Source organism: Crassostrea angulata, chromosome 5 (genome assembly GCF_025612915.1).
Source record: "Crassostrea angulata isolate pt1a10 chromosome 5, ASM2561291v2, whole genome shotgun sequence".
Taxonomy (NCBI): Eukaryota; Metazoa; Mollusca; class Bivalvia; order Ostreida; family Ostreidae; genus Magallana; species Magallana angulata.
In genome coordinates, this window is record NC_069115.1 from 34,268,602 (window position 1) to 34,283,266 (window position 14,665).

A 14,665-nucleotide genomic window follows, 5' to 3' on the forward strand; every position below is an offset into this window, starting at 1 on the left:
AGCCAGACTGAAATCCACATACCCTGTTTATCTATTGGTCAAAATCTACATCGGCTGAAATTGGCACGTCCTGTTTATCGACTGGTCGAAACCAACAGCAACCTAAGAAAAATCACAGATCTAGACTGCACGAAATAACCATGATGATGTCAGGCTCAAAGTCTCACAGGAGATGATTTGGCCGTTTCGTTTAGTTAAAGTAATTATGTGCATTAACAGTAATTTAGTGAATTTTACTTCCTTTTAATAATCAATTTAATAATTAGTTAAAAGAAAGATGTTCACATAATCAATAAAATGCATTCTTTGATGATTCCTGCAGGTAATGAAGGAAGCGATCATTATAAAAACCAGGTTATTTTGGGTATTTTTTCTGCAGTGTCACTACCTTCATATTCCGAATAAATCATCGAAGAAAGCATTTTTAATTACTGTTTAATTGTATGATTGAATGTTTATCAATACACTACTACAAAAAAAATATTGCATATAATGATAACAATATTGTGTCACATGATATAACATATGATACAATAAAACACGGTAATATATCATGTAGCAATATGATACTATCATATATAATAAATTATGATATTGTATCATATAATATAAGGAATCATTCTTTGAGTATTATGATGTGATAATTTCGGTCACGGCGTAATCAAATCCAATATAGCCCTTCGGACTTAATGATAGATTTGATCACTACCCGACCGAAATTATCACCTCTTATTATTCAAAGAATGTTTCCTTATTACTTATATTTATATAATTAACAATTAAATATTTAAATATAAATAAGCAAATCCCGTTGGCGCCTCAATTTAGCGTCATTTCAAGTTATGGGTTTTATAGTAAGTGCAAAATCGATATCATAGGCAAAGACACTGGAAAATGTAAATATATTATGTTATATGATATCATATTATAAATGATATATAATATGATATTGTATCATATGATAAAATATATTTTGATACAACATTGAATCATATCAAATAATACAATGGCATATGATACAATAATATATACAATATACTATACAACACCGTATCATATGATAAATTGTTACATGTATACCCCCTGTAAAACAGATATTATATAACTCTATATGAAAAAAAGTCAAGAATTGCGACTGTTGGACTGGAACTGTTACATTGGAACTGTTAAAATCAACTGTTAAAAAAGACTGTTGACCGGTGTCGTCACATTCTGCGAAAATATGTTATTGATTAAAAGGGGTATAACAAAACAGTTGTTGACTGTGTCTCGGGCAACAGTTGACCTGTCGGACCGGCTCGCAAACTGTTGCCAGCGGCCTTCGGCAACAGTTTGTGAGCTGGTCCGACAGATCAACTGTTGCCATCGACCCCAGTCAACAACTGTATAAGTATTTTGAGCAGTTGCCCTTTTGAAATTCTTTAAAAGTAGAGTAGTTGCCCTTCGAATATTGATGTCACATTGTTGTGTCTGGAGCAGAACAAAATGGCAGCTTCGAAATTTGCTCAAATCTCTGCAGAGGAAAGGGAGAAAACATTTAAAATTGAATAGCAACAAAACATTGTAAGTACCAGGTAAACACATGTGAAGCGAGGATTTTTAAAGAGTTTTATTACTATTCTACTGGCGTGCGACCAGTTCTCGCCGAGTACCATTTCTCACCAGTACATTGTGACGTCATTTTATCAACACATACATTATATACGAAAAATGACGTCACAATATACTGGCGAGAACTGGTACTCGGCAAGAACTGGTCGCATGCCAGTACAGTTAGATTGATAATTCTGAAAATTTAAAATGAGTATAATTGAACGAGATCTTGTACATGGCTTTGCATAGATCATCGCTATTTGTGAATTAATATGTCACTTGATAGTCCTCGGACCTCGGGAAAACAAAAAACTTATTAGGTTTGTTACTGACTGACTACATAAATATATTGGGTTGATAAATCTCAAAGACAGCTCGGCTTTGCCTTGCCATCTATGAGATTGATCAACCCAATATATTTCTGTAGTCAGTCAGTAACAAACCTAATAAGTAATAATATTTTATCAGAATATTCCAAAAAATTGATACAATATATCATATTGATACAATATTTTACAATACAATATTTTATGATACAATATAATTGTATCATTTAATACAATAATGTATCGTAGCATACAGTACGGTATTTCAAAGGAAACGTTATACATACCATTTTACAAAAAGGGCACCGCGAAGCGGAGCATCCCCTCGCGACACGAGTTATTGTATGGGGGATGCATTATTTAGGAATATATAGTTATGTAAATGTAAATGAGGAGACCTCATTCTACTAACCCTCCACTATTACAAAACTATGTTTATTTACATGTACTAGATCTAAATTAAAAAAATATCAAGTTCAGTTGTTGAAAATCTGCTTACTTTCACTTTGGTTTCACAGAAGAGAAGCGGAAGTAGTTATTGTCAAGTCGTACATAAAATTTGTTTAAAATTGTGTTATTTTTACGATATATTAAAAAGTACACAACTAATTGACTTGAAAATTATCAGGGTTTGTCCTTTTACCATTCCAAATAAGTGTACGAAGTTTGATAAATATCCGTGCAAGGGTTTTCTTTTAAACTTGCTTCCAACCTGAACACACACACACACACACACATACGCATAGCAGTTGCGCGAGAGGATAACAAACACATCTATCTACAAGCAATTTGAGTGAGGTAGATTTTTTTCAGCATCCTTGCAGGCACGTAGCATCAGGGGGGCCAGGGGGGCCTGGCCCCCCCACTTTTTCTCGCAGCAACCATTTTTTTAAAATTTTCATATAGAAAATGGAATTATCATTGAGTTGGCCCCCCCACTTTTTTGGAAGTATGTAAAAAATTGATATGAAAAGAAGGAAATGAGTAGTGAAAGTGAAATTATATAGTAAGCCAGCCCCCCCCCCCCCCCCCCCCCACCCACGGATTAGGATTTTGAAGATTTTGGGAAACGTAACATTTTCCTTTTTTTTTTTTTTTTTTTTTTTTTGAAGATTTTTTGGATGAGTCTGCCCCCCCCCCCCACTTTCAAAAACGATGCTACGTGCCTGCCTTGATAATGGAGATCAAGCTCTGTATCTATAAAGCTAGCTTTAAGATTAAATCTAAAGTTACATGTACATGATCCATGAAAGTTAGTGTGGACAGGTTTTTTTTCCCAACAGACAAACTACTTTATGAACTTACACCTACTCCATCATTAAGATAATCAAGATCAAGCCCTGTATCTGAAGCTATCTTTATTAACACATCCATAGTAATATTAACTATAGAATTAAGCAGAATTTACTTCTTTTTATAACAGCTCCAAGAGCTTAAAATTTACACATTTTGAGTTGTTCCAAAATCTTAAACCTGCCTAAGCATCTAGATAATCAGGATCACTCTCTGTATTTGAAGCTACCTCGATCTGTGATTCATATATATAGTTTAAGTTTTAAATAGTACTTATTATCTATAAATAAACATGTGACCTGCTCCAAAAAGCTGGCAGTATCTGAAACTTATGGCTTAGATTAGATTCAGCATTCAAGCCTGTCAGGTGCATCAGTATCATAAGACACACCATCCTTAAAAGTTTGGTGAAGTTAGGACCAGTAGTAATTTAGAAATGGCTATCAAAGGGCACGTACCTGCTCAAAAAACTTGAACCAGCTCCAAAAACCTTAACCTCCTTCAGCATCTAAAATTAATTACCCATAAGTAGGTCCAGATGCATCATCCATGCAAGTTTGGTGAAAATAGGACAATGATGACTTAGATACAGGTACTGCACCAAAAACTTTAATCAGGTCCGGACGCAGTCGTCGATGCCAACGCCAGGGGTATTGCATAACCTCCCAAGACTTGGTCTTGGTGAGCTAAAAATTTACATGTATAAACAAATTTTAGTACATAATTACATTTCTGTTGGATATATATGACGTACAATGGAAACCAATTACAGTTTAAGGTAGTCCTATACTCGGCACTAAATGGGCTCAATCATTAAAAGCTTAGCTTTAAATGATAAATATACATTCTAGCAAAACATATACAAAAGAAAATGTGTATGTTTACATGCTAGTTTGTTTGGTATCACCTTTCAGGAGGGTGTACCCCCTTGCGAAAATTATTGACAATTATGAAATTTGCCAGACGTCCGTTTTTCCTAAAAATAATTACCAATTTTGGGAAAATTAGAACTTACATACAAAATAGAGTATAAATATTTATTTAAGCCATATCTCATCAATAATTTTGCGCAAATTTTTGTAAGTAAGTATGCTTTATGGACCTGATGTATCAAAATAGAATACAAAAAATGCAATGATATATAGTATCGCGTTTGGTAATTTTTTTTACTATTTTATGGACTCAAACTTAAATTTATGGTGTTTATTCTATAGATTGACATCTTAGAAAAAAGATTTGGTAAAATAAATTATATGTTGACGGATAACTTTACACGCCATAAGCTCTAAACCAAGTAGACCCTGACGAAAAAATCCGTAAAAATCACATTTTGCTACAGTTTTCTGCCTAGATCTGTCAAAAATGTTAGATATCATTTAAACATTAATTGATTGACGATAGATTAAATTCGAGGTGGCTCGACACACCAATGCATTATTTGATGGATCGATGAAGAATCATTTTTGAGAAATGATTATACAAAAATGACACCTATATCGGCCTCTGATTATTTTATATGAATTTTTTTGTATTTTCCGATAGAAACCGGAAACATCGTTTTAGCTGCGAACAAGATATATTAGAGCTAAAAATTTGTTATCAATTAATGTACAATACAATTATCTATAAATATATATCAAAAACGGCCAGATAAACTTTGAAATATTTTTGTAAAAAAATATTTATGAAAATGAAAAAAAAGGATTGTAGATATTTTTTAAATCTATGGATAAAAACTGCAGATAAACTGTTACTCGCATTTAACAATTGCTGTACAATCATATTTCAACAAGAAATTGAAACCAAATAGTTAAATTAAAGAAAAAATGGAAAATTTTAAAATCGAACCGATCCCGATTGTAATTAAACTGATCCCGAACGAAATCACATAAAGTTAGAATGAATCAGAATTTTGCAAAAATTTCAGGTTGTTTAGCTGTAAAATGGTTTCGTCATTTACTAACTTTATAATTCATATCAATTATATAGAAAAAAAAACTGCAGTTTATTTGTAAAATTTCAATTTTAAAATAATTCTTATCGGGATCAGGTTTTTTTCAATCGGGATCGGTTAAAATTTGATAAATAGCAATTTTTCCAAAATTTCGCATTTTCATTTCAATTTCTTTGTAAAATATCATTGTTTAGTAAATAGTTTATGTGACTATATGCTATTTTTAAAATTTTATCCATAGATTAAAAAGATATTAAAGAATTACAATTTTGATTTTCACAAATATTTTTTTAATTAAAAAATTAAACACTTGACCAAACGATCTTTGGCATGAATTTATTTATAATTATATTACACATTAATTGACAACAAGTTTAAAGCTCTAATATATTCTGTTTGTCTGCCAAAGAGTTTTTCCTATTTCACTGAAAAAATACACAAAAATTCGTATAAAATAACTGAAAGCCGATATTGATCTCTGTTTTGTGGAATCATGTTTCAAAAAAGATTCTCTATCGATCCATAAAATAAAATTTTGATGTGTCGAGGAACCTTAAACCGGTTTAAGTAAACGAAAAAGAAAAATTCGGGGGGGGGGGGGGGGGTCAAAACAAAGAAGATATATGCATACTTGAGATCCTGGTTAATCAGAAACTTCGTTTTTCATTTTACTTTAACAAAATTGAGTTCGCAGCACAGTTAAGGCGGCCAATAAAAATATCGGCAAATTTTTGTGATGAAAACGCATATACTTTAGTTCAACTGGCATGTCCTTTTTAAAACCAATAACAGTCACTCAAATTATATATTTCTAAAAAATATATATAAAAGTACAATATTTTATGTTCATAGTGGTCACGTGATATGACAGTCGCATGGTACAAGCAGATGTATTTGTAGTTTTGTGGTCATTTAAAAAATTCAATATTGCAAGGGCATAGTCATGTCAAAATTCACAACTGAATTATAGAATAACTTAATGTTATACCGTAGATTTTGAAAAACGCTGCGAACTTCGTGAGATAAGATTATTTGTTAGTAGTAACCGTTATTTATAATGCATTTGTTGAATAATTTTGAAGGTCACAAGGTTAATTTCATTAAAAGATAATTAATTTGTAAGATTTTACAAGGATCGTAGAAGTTTTTAAGTTACATAGCATATTTCAAATTCACATGTAAAAGTTTGTCAGGGTCAGTTAAGCGTATGCCCTTGCAATTAAGTGATTTATTTAGGTACTCAGCTTTAAGATATACGGTATTTTACACAAAACAGAGGTTGCCTCTTTATACGATGTATACTTATAACAAAATGAAAATAAGACTATATAAGTAGCATTCTACTAATAATAATGTTAAACAAAATATTCATTTATAATTCTCCGTTAATCTATTACATTTAATTTTCTTCGCTGAAAACTGCATGATAGCCTTCAATGACTTAACTTAAAGGGCTATTATCAACAATTTTTGTATTTTATTTTAATAAGATAGATTGATAAAACGTTGTCTGGAAATAAAATACCACCAAAAATCTCTGTTGAAATATTCATAATTAAAACACACGAAGCGTTCAAAATTTAACTTTCGTGATATGCATATTCAAAAAGCAACTTTCTACGCGCCATTGCATGTGACGTCATAGAAGCAATTCAGCGAGAAGGCGAGGGGAGACTGCAGACAGTGATTAGATCATCAGATAAGATAATTAGCCACACGCCGTTATACATTTGACCCGTTATCGGATTAATGGTGGCAAATGGGGGCCATGCCTTTCTGTGCTGCCTTTGGTTGTGCTAGTGTGCATAAAAAAGGATGTGGGGTGAGCTTTTTCAGCTTCCCCAAAGATTCGGCGAGAAGGAAAAGATGGACGATATTCTGTCGACGAGATAAGTTTGTGCCAGAAAACCACAGTCGTTTGTGCTCCAAACATTTTTCTACGGACCAACTAGAAAGAGACCCCAATGTATTAGAGCGACTTGGATACGTAAATGCAAGAATTAAACTGAAAGGGGATGCAATTCCCGACGTGCCCCTTCGTGTACAAGCTGCGCCTCTCGTCCTACCACCAAAGACTCGAGGAGCATTTGCTAAACGCAACAAGCCTTATGTAAGCCTCTCTTTTATATCTTTTAATTTAAAAGTATATTAACATATTCATTCTGAAAAATCCAATTTAAAAAACGTAATGTATGATTACTTATACTCAGCAAACAGGCAAATGGTGACAACTTGATTCCACATTTTAAAGTCGGCCATTTTCTCTTGTTATTACATATAAACTTCATTTTATCAAGCGAACTGGAACTCAAACGCGATTCTGGAATTGTTTTATAAATGATATAAACGACAATAAAATGATTATTACAAATAAAAATATAAATATTATATAGAGTACTCTCTCGAGAGAGAGAGAGAGAGAGAGAGAGAGAGGTTATTGATGTCTGACAAATTATATTTTTCGAGATCCTTTCATGTTTTATTGTCATATAAGTTGCCCACCCCCTTTAAAAAATAATGTTACATACATGTACACTGTGGAATTTTAGAATTCTGAAAACTTTGTAAACAAAGTTAAAATGATATATATTTATTTTGTAGCTTTTACATGAAGCACTGCAGGAGGTGGAATTGAGAAATGGAAATGATGCAACACCAGTGACTATCCATCATGATGGAGAAGCACCACCAAATTCTGAGCCTAAGACTGCAGTTGAAGTTCCAGAACCTGAAGACCCCCCAGTCAGTTCCAGTCAGACATGTACCACCCTTACAAAGAAATGCCAGGCTTCCATAACTGTCCCTCAAAGAACCCGAAGGATTCAGGTTTCAATGACAGATAAAAACTGTATAACAGTGTCGAAGGGTGTGCAGTGCTCAAGTTTATTTGATGGAGTGTCACTCAGGGAAGCTGCTGGATTGGTCCCATTAGCAGAGCCCAAACAGGAAGCTAACCAATTCATCTTGGATGAGGATACCCAGAGTGATGTTGAAGAAGATGAAGACCAGGCTGACTCAGACTATGATCCCTTTGAAGAGGAGGACGAAGAAAGCGATGAAGAAGATCAGGTCTATGAAAACGGGATCCCTCTACGCACTGCTGTTCATCCAGAGGAAGAGCGACAGTTCCTGGTTGCCGAGTCCTGTCTGGCCAAGCTTCTTGAGAAATGTGGGATTTGCGGCAGTCCATGCATGTCATCATTGAACTTTACAAGGGGAACTATGGTAGGGACAAGATCACAATGCACCTGTGGACATGTTTGTGAGTGGGAGAGCCAACAGTGTTTGAATGGGATGCCATGGTCTAACATTTTTGTTGCTGGAGCCATTGTGTTCAGTGGGTCAAATGCCGCAAAGTGTCTTCGACTGTTCCAGCACCTGAAGCTGCAGATGATGTCAACCTCAACATTTAGTAGGATCCAAATAGTCATATGTCATTCCATCTTGTATCTTTACATGGGATTACCATTTGGAAACCCTGCTTCAAGAATACCAAGGTCAAAGGTTAACATTAGGTGGTGATGCAAGATGTGATTCCCCTGGTTATTCAGCAAAATATGGATCCTACACTTTGATGGATTTGGAGACGGGGAAAATTTTGGATTTTCAGTTAGTTCAGGTATATTCATGTTTTCGAATGTTCAAATGTTTTAGATTTAACTTTTAATTTAAAACTTTAATACTTCATTGAAAAGTTTTTGTAAGTAATTGTAAAAATTGTAAAAAAACAAAACAAAACCTTTTTCCTACATGTAAATATATCAATGAACAAAAGCAAAAATATAAGACTTTTTACACAAATTTTAGAGTAATGAAGTCAAAAGCTCTGTACACATGCAGTTGGAAGGTCTGAAGAGGGGAATTCAGCAACTTGTAGATGCAGGCCTCCAGATTGACAACATCATTACTGACAGGCACGGTATGGTCAGAAAATTCATGCGCACAGAACATCCAGACAAACACCATTACTTTGATGTTTGGCATGTAGCTAAAGGTAGGTACAGTTTTAGATCTATCTATGAATAATGTGCAAAAAAAGTTATGTGGTATTAAATAAGATATCTAGTCTAAGATACAATATTTGTAAGTGATAATTTAAAATATTTATTAAATATTTTATTTTTATCTAGGTATTTCAAAGAAGTTGGAGGCTGCTTCTAAGAAAAGGGACTGTGCAGACATCCGCCCCTGGATTAAAAGCTCGGTCAACCATTGCTATTGGGTTGCAGCTTCTTGTGGTGAAGATGGGTACTTGAAGGAGCAGAAGTGGTCTTCGCTTACGGAACATGTCACCAACAAGCATGAACACTGTGAGCACGGAGTGTTGGAGGAGGACAGGTTATGGATCAAAGAAGGTAATTTTAGATACTGATGATAAATAAATGTATATACAGTATTTTTCAGATAATAGTTCAAAATTTATATTTTTCTTATTTATCTCATTTATCGCAGGTTCTAGAGCTCATAAGCTGTTCCGGGATGTTGTCGATAGTAACTATCTGATGCGAGATATACCAAAGCTGTCCCCACTACATCAGACCTATGGATTGGAAGTTTACCACAGTGTGGTAAATAGTTTTGCTCCCAAGAACACCCACTTCTTTTATCCAGCTATGATGGCTAGGTAAGATTATTCAGCAAGTAAACTATTATATCAAGTGTCTCTGAAAAACAATTAAATTCAACATATCTTACTCGAACTATTTTATTTCAGGTTGTGTGTAGCAGCACTTCACTTTAATGAAAATGGAAGTCACCATACAGCCATGACCAGAGCTGGGGCTGCTAAGTGGCAGATTTGTTATCCAAAGGACAAAAGAGGTGACCATCCTGTTGCAAAACCCATTAAGACACCCATCACTTATGGTAATTATTATTTATTAAACAAATATCATATTACTAAAGTGTATTCTATGCTTATTTTAAAATGCATAACACAAAAGACTATAACAGTTCTTATGTATACATGTGAAATTTTAAACAAGTCACTGTAATTCATAGTTATTGTAGAATACATCGACATCTTGCGCATCAATCTTGTTGAACGGAGGAGGCAGTTCCCTTCATACCAGACCGCAGGCCAGGATGCAGATAGACTCCTGGGGTACCAACCACCATCGTTGACCTCAAAATGGGAGCCGTATAACAAAGACCAACTCGTTGCAACACGACGGAGCAGGTTTGCACGACAGTGATCAAGTTGGTCGGGGATACCGAAAGCCAGTGTACTGCTCAGAGGGAAAGACACTGCGGATTTTGGTTACAACACAGGCTGGGATAATTTTGCGGTTTCCTCTTCCCAGGCGATGCCAGATCCAGAGAACAAAGCGTCTGTAGGCAATGTGTCTATAAACCCTGAAAGAAAGAGTTGTTATTGAATTATTCATCATATTCTGATGTTAATAGCATTTTGTTTTTGTTAAATATGTGAATGATGTGATAACTTTGATGCAGTATTGGTACATCACATTTGTAGATGTTTTGTTTGATCTCATTATAAAAATTGAAAAAATAAAGAATATCTTACAAAAGAAAATAAATGAATGTCTGAAACTCTTACTCATTAATTGGCTCATTGTCATCAAGTGGACCCTCAGACTGGATGTACATGTACATGCTGACTTCTAACACACGGATATTCAGACAGTTGTCAATGAAGGTCTGGTGTTGTGTGATGCACTCAATTTGACTACTTGCTCTGATCTCATCTATGAGGGGAATTTCTGCACAACAGATGCATTCTGGTACAGTGGTCATTGTCTCGCAGAGTCCACATTCACACCTTCGAAATTGTCATACAAATTAGTATTAACTGAAATCAAATTTGCATTGCACAAGTGACAAGTCAATAAACTTATCTATACGTTATATGTACATGTAGGCCTATGTGTATATAAGCAAAGCCGCCTAAATTACCGGTATGCCATGTACATGTAATGACAACGGAGATACATCTTGAAATACTCTTGAATAGTTTTTGCTTTTATTTAAAAACATATAAATTCTAAGCTGATATAAATGCCGAAATTCCTCGAAAACCCACAACTAAATATCTTTGGTTTTTTACGCCAATAAATAACATTATACCCCAATTTGTAACCACATAATTGAGTATTGAATATATTCTGCACAAATAAACTCAATAAATAACCAATAAAATGACTCTATCTATCTTTTTTAAGTATAACAACTGACCATATAGTGTTTAAAAGTCGACTTTCATCATCGCCATTGGAAGTACTTGTTTCGCTGTTCTCTTCCGAATTTTCCGTAGGTTCGGCTCTCGCTGGCGGTTCGAACATATACGGCTGAATTTCTACCCTCAAAGGAATGTCGTCAATGTCATGAAACTCGTTTTCCATGTTTAATCAAAGAAATAAATCACGTAAAGTTTACGAAGTCACATCTATCACTAGTATCAGCAGTCAGAGCTATTGCTTCTATGACGTCACGGCACCACGTGATACCCTATCTAATTAATTTGGAGATTTCGATCGTCGGAGCTTTGAAATGAATCGTCTATACTCTGTCCCAAGATATTTTGGATTCACGTTTGGCTTAATTGTTTGATATTTATAAATACCTCAGGATCCAAACGATGTTCATTCAAAAGTATGAAAAATTTCCAAGATTTCTCAGTCAAAACGCCCCTGTTAGCTTATCAGGTTTTAATACAATGCTAAAAAATGTTATGTCTACGGAGATTTTGCATTGCAGCAAGCCCGGATGATAACGTTGAAATATTGCGCGATGTATTCCGAGTGTATTCCGAATGGAGAAAAGATGTAAACATTCCCCATTATAAATCTCCGTAAGGAATCTGTTTTCGTTCCAGTGAAAGATGATAATGTGTCAATGAAATTATCTTGGAAAATATCCCTTTCAACTATTTCAATTGCACTTCTTTTACAGGTAAGTGTATTTTTATTAAAAATCGTCCAAACGTGAATCCAAAATATCTTGGGACAGAGTATAGTTAATTAATTTGGGCCCTAATTTCGCATTTTTAGGGCCAATCATTAATGTTTACATAATAAGGAACATATATTGGTTTTTTTCTGAAAAGATTAAAAATCTTGATAATAGCCCTTTAATGCGTCATTTTGGAGCATATGACGTCATATTTTGTAGTACAGCGAGAACGACATCTCGCTTATATTTCAGTGTGTAGGATATAACGGACCTCAAAATTGTAAGTAATGGCATTTGTTGTTCTCAATTAAAAGGTTAGCATAAATTAATTTTGCTAATAAATTAATGAATAGGCCTAAGTAGTTTTGAGATTTTTAATATACTGTGATGTCATAATGCACATTTCCCAAACTTTTTGTCTGAACGGAATTTATTGACAGCCTTAACTGTGCTGCGTTTCTCAACATTAATCATTTCTATCTCACATAGAATACATATATTACCGTTCTAATTGCTTATTATTGCCATTGTTTACAACAGCGATGTAGAGAAAAATCAATACCGGGTATCAAAAACGCTTTGTAAAAGTCGAACCAATATTGTAAAATCCGTATTATGACGTAGTGCGATACTCGGTCTACTTTAAAATAATTAAGATTTATATGGGAGACAAACCATCCTTTGATTGGTTATAGTGGTGAATCTTTGATGCGACTTGTGACAATTAGAGAGGAGTTAAACAAAATAATTTCTTAACTTGCCATACATGTACTTTGTTATTAAACAAGAGGCCAACAGCTCTTATCGGTCACCTGTCAGTACCATAGCCTATACACAGACTTGTCGAGGAATCTCATATATGCATTTAATTTTCATTCTGGAGTAAAAAAAAATTAAAATTTTGTAATGACAATCACCTCTCTGCTTTAAATCTTCCAAAAGGACTATGAAACCTATAATTTTGTTGAAAAACGTAAAAATCATAATAGAGTGCATAACCTGATATTGAAAAGGTGCAAGGCTGATAGGAAATATAATTTTCCCATTTTTGTTAACTCTCAAGATAGGCACTCAATGTGTATGTTTTCATAGATAAACTTAAATAAGATGGCTAGTATACAAGTTATGTTTAAAACAAGCTCTCATCCCCATCCACAGGGGCCAGACAGATTTTCTCTCAGACTCAACGACAAAACACAACCATTGGTATCTTACCTTTCTACTCCCTTCACGTTTCAGTTTTTTAAAATCCAACCTTTGTTGCTAAAGCCTACATCATCATTTGGCATTTATCCCAAAATTATTTCATTGAATGTACCGCTTATCAGTGATTTGGCTAGCCAATTAACGAAGTCTATTTGTTATTTAGAAAGTTCAAAAAACTGTTTTGTTTTAAATAATAACAAGAGAAAAGCTGTCAATGTGACAGCAAACTCCAGGGTTTTATTTTGTGTGAACAGTATCCATAACCCATTTTCAACCCTGAATTGATTAACACTACCTATACAGAGAAATGGGGAACTCTATATGCAATATTTTTGCCCCCAAAAAACTAAGTTCAACAGCTGGTATTTCTTTTTCATAAATGATCAGAAATCAAAATTCTAGCAATATGTACACCTCTGATATATGTACCACTGATCTGCAAAAGAACAACTTCCTACCTTAAAAACTATAAGAGGAGTTAATTCAAGTTATCCATACAATAAGCAATAAACAAAATCATAACTCTTATTACAAATAGACACACAAAGATATGCAAATGAATAATAATACACAATTTGCATTTAATTCAAAATATGATTGATGAACCTCCAAAATATGGCCATGGTGAGTCAATAAAAAGTTGGCGTACGCACTTGCATAAGGTACAAGTGTACATATAAAAAACACCATTGATATATATTTAGTTTGAGTTTATAACCACTACAGACATTATTGAACTCCATAAAATGTTAAAATATTTCACTAAATTATTCTGTATATTAAACATTTTCTTTATTTTCACGTAAAAGATATCTAAATTTATATGTATTGAATAAAATACAAATGAATGGTTATTCCAGAACATGAAAATAACTTGGTAACAAAAATAATGCAAGATAGGTAAAGTTAGCTAGTAGTAACTGGCTACTAGTAACTGGCTACGAGAAGTAAGAAAACCTAGCTACTAGTAACTGGCTACGAGATAAAATCAAAGTTGGCTACTCGTAACTGGCTACTAGTAACTGGCTTCGAGAAGCCACTAGTAACTGGCTACGAAATGAAAGAAACTTGGTTTCTAGTAACTTGTTACTGTTCATGTGAGAACACATACCTAGGATTTTTATTTGTGTTCTTAAGATGTACATTGCACTATATCACTGCCAATTGTCAATAAATCTCAAATAGACGATATGTGCCAGACTTTCTAATATCAACATTTCTTCAAGTCATCCACATGATATTACGACACAATTACTCAGATATCCCTCTGTATGTAGTCAGCTACTTATGAATTTTGTTACAAATATCTTTATTTTTTAAGCGGTTTTGTCAATATATCTCAAGTAGCTGTATATTTAAATTGAAGATATATGCCAGACAT

The 14,665-nt window shown here is 33.9% G+C and overlaps 3 protein-coding genes across 3 annotated transcripts in view; 1 reads left to right on the forward strand and 2 right to left on the reverse strand.

Moving 5' to 3' along the window:
• The window catches only part of LOC128183221 (ubiquinone biosynthesis protein COQ9, mitochondrial-like), a 90,807-nt gene that overhangs the window by 6,912 nt on the left and 69,230 nt on the right, over positions 1 to 14,665 (reverse strand). The window lies entirely within an intron of this gene.
• On the forward strand, positions 8,612 to 10,361 carry LOC128183224 (uncharacterized). Its single transcript, XM_052852171.1, has 6 exons — positions 8,612 to 8,785; positions 8,974 to 9,160; positions 9,297 to 9,521; positions 9,619 to 9,790; positions 9,881 to 10,032; positions 10,177 to 10,361. The coding sequence occupies exons 1-6, from the start codon at positions 8,741 to 8,743 to the stop codon at positions 10,359 to 10,361; spliced, it is 966 nt and encodes a 321-aa protein (XP_052708131.1). The 5' UTR covers positions 8,612 to 8,740.
• LOC128183226 (P2X purinoceptor 7-like) lies at positions 10,362 to 11,564 on the reverse strand. Its single transcript, XM_052852174.1, has 3 exons — positions 11,362 to 11,564; positions 10,727 to 10,948; positions 10,362 to 10,521 (listed from the first exon to the last, which is right to left on the reverse strand). The coding sequence occupies exons 1-3, from the start codon at positions 11,526 to 11,528 to the stop codon at positions 10,362 to 10,364; spliced, it is 549 nt and encodes a 182-aa protein (XP_052708134.1). The 5' UTR covers positions 11,529 to 11,564.

Excerpts from the sequence above, each read along its gene's own strand:
- LOC128183224 (XM_052852171.1), top strand. The coding sequence starts at position 8,741 with ATGGATTTGGAGACGGGGAAAATTTTGGATTTTCAGTTAGTTCAG. Across the intron at positions 9,161-9,296 it reads TGTTTGGCATGTAGCTAAAG|GTATTTCAAAGAAGTTGGAG; the intron begins GTAGGTACAGTT and ends ATTTTTATCTAG. Across the intron at positions 10,033-10,176 it reads TAAGACACCCATCACTTATG|AATACATCGACATCTTGCGC; the intron begins GTAATTATTATT and ends TAGTTATTGTAG.
- LOC128183226 (XM_052852174.1), bottom strand. The coding sequence starts at position 11,528 with ATGGAAAACGAGTTTCATGACATTGACGACATTCCTTTGAGGGTAGAA. Across the intron at positions 10,949-11,361 it reads CGACTTTTAAACACTATATG|GTGTGAATGTGGACTCTGCG; the intron begins GTCAGTTGTTAT and ends ACAATTTCGAAG. Across the intron at positions 10,522-10,726 it reads GACAATGAGCCAATTAATGA|GGTTTATAGACACATTGCCT; the intron begins GTAAGAGTTTCA and ends TCTTTCTTTCAG.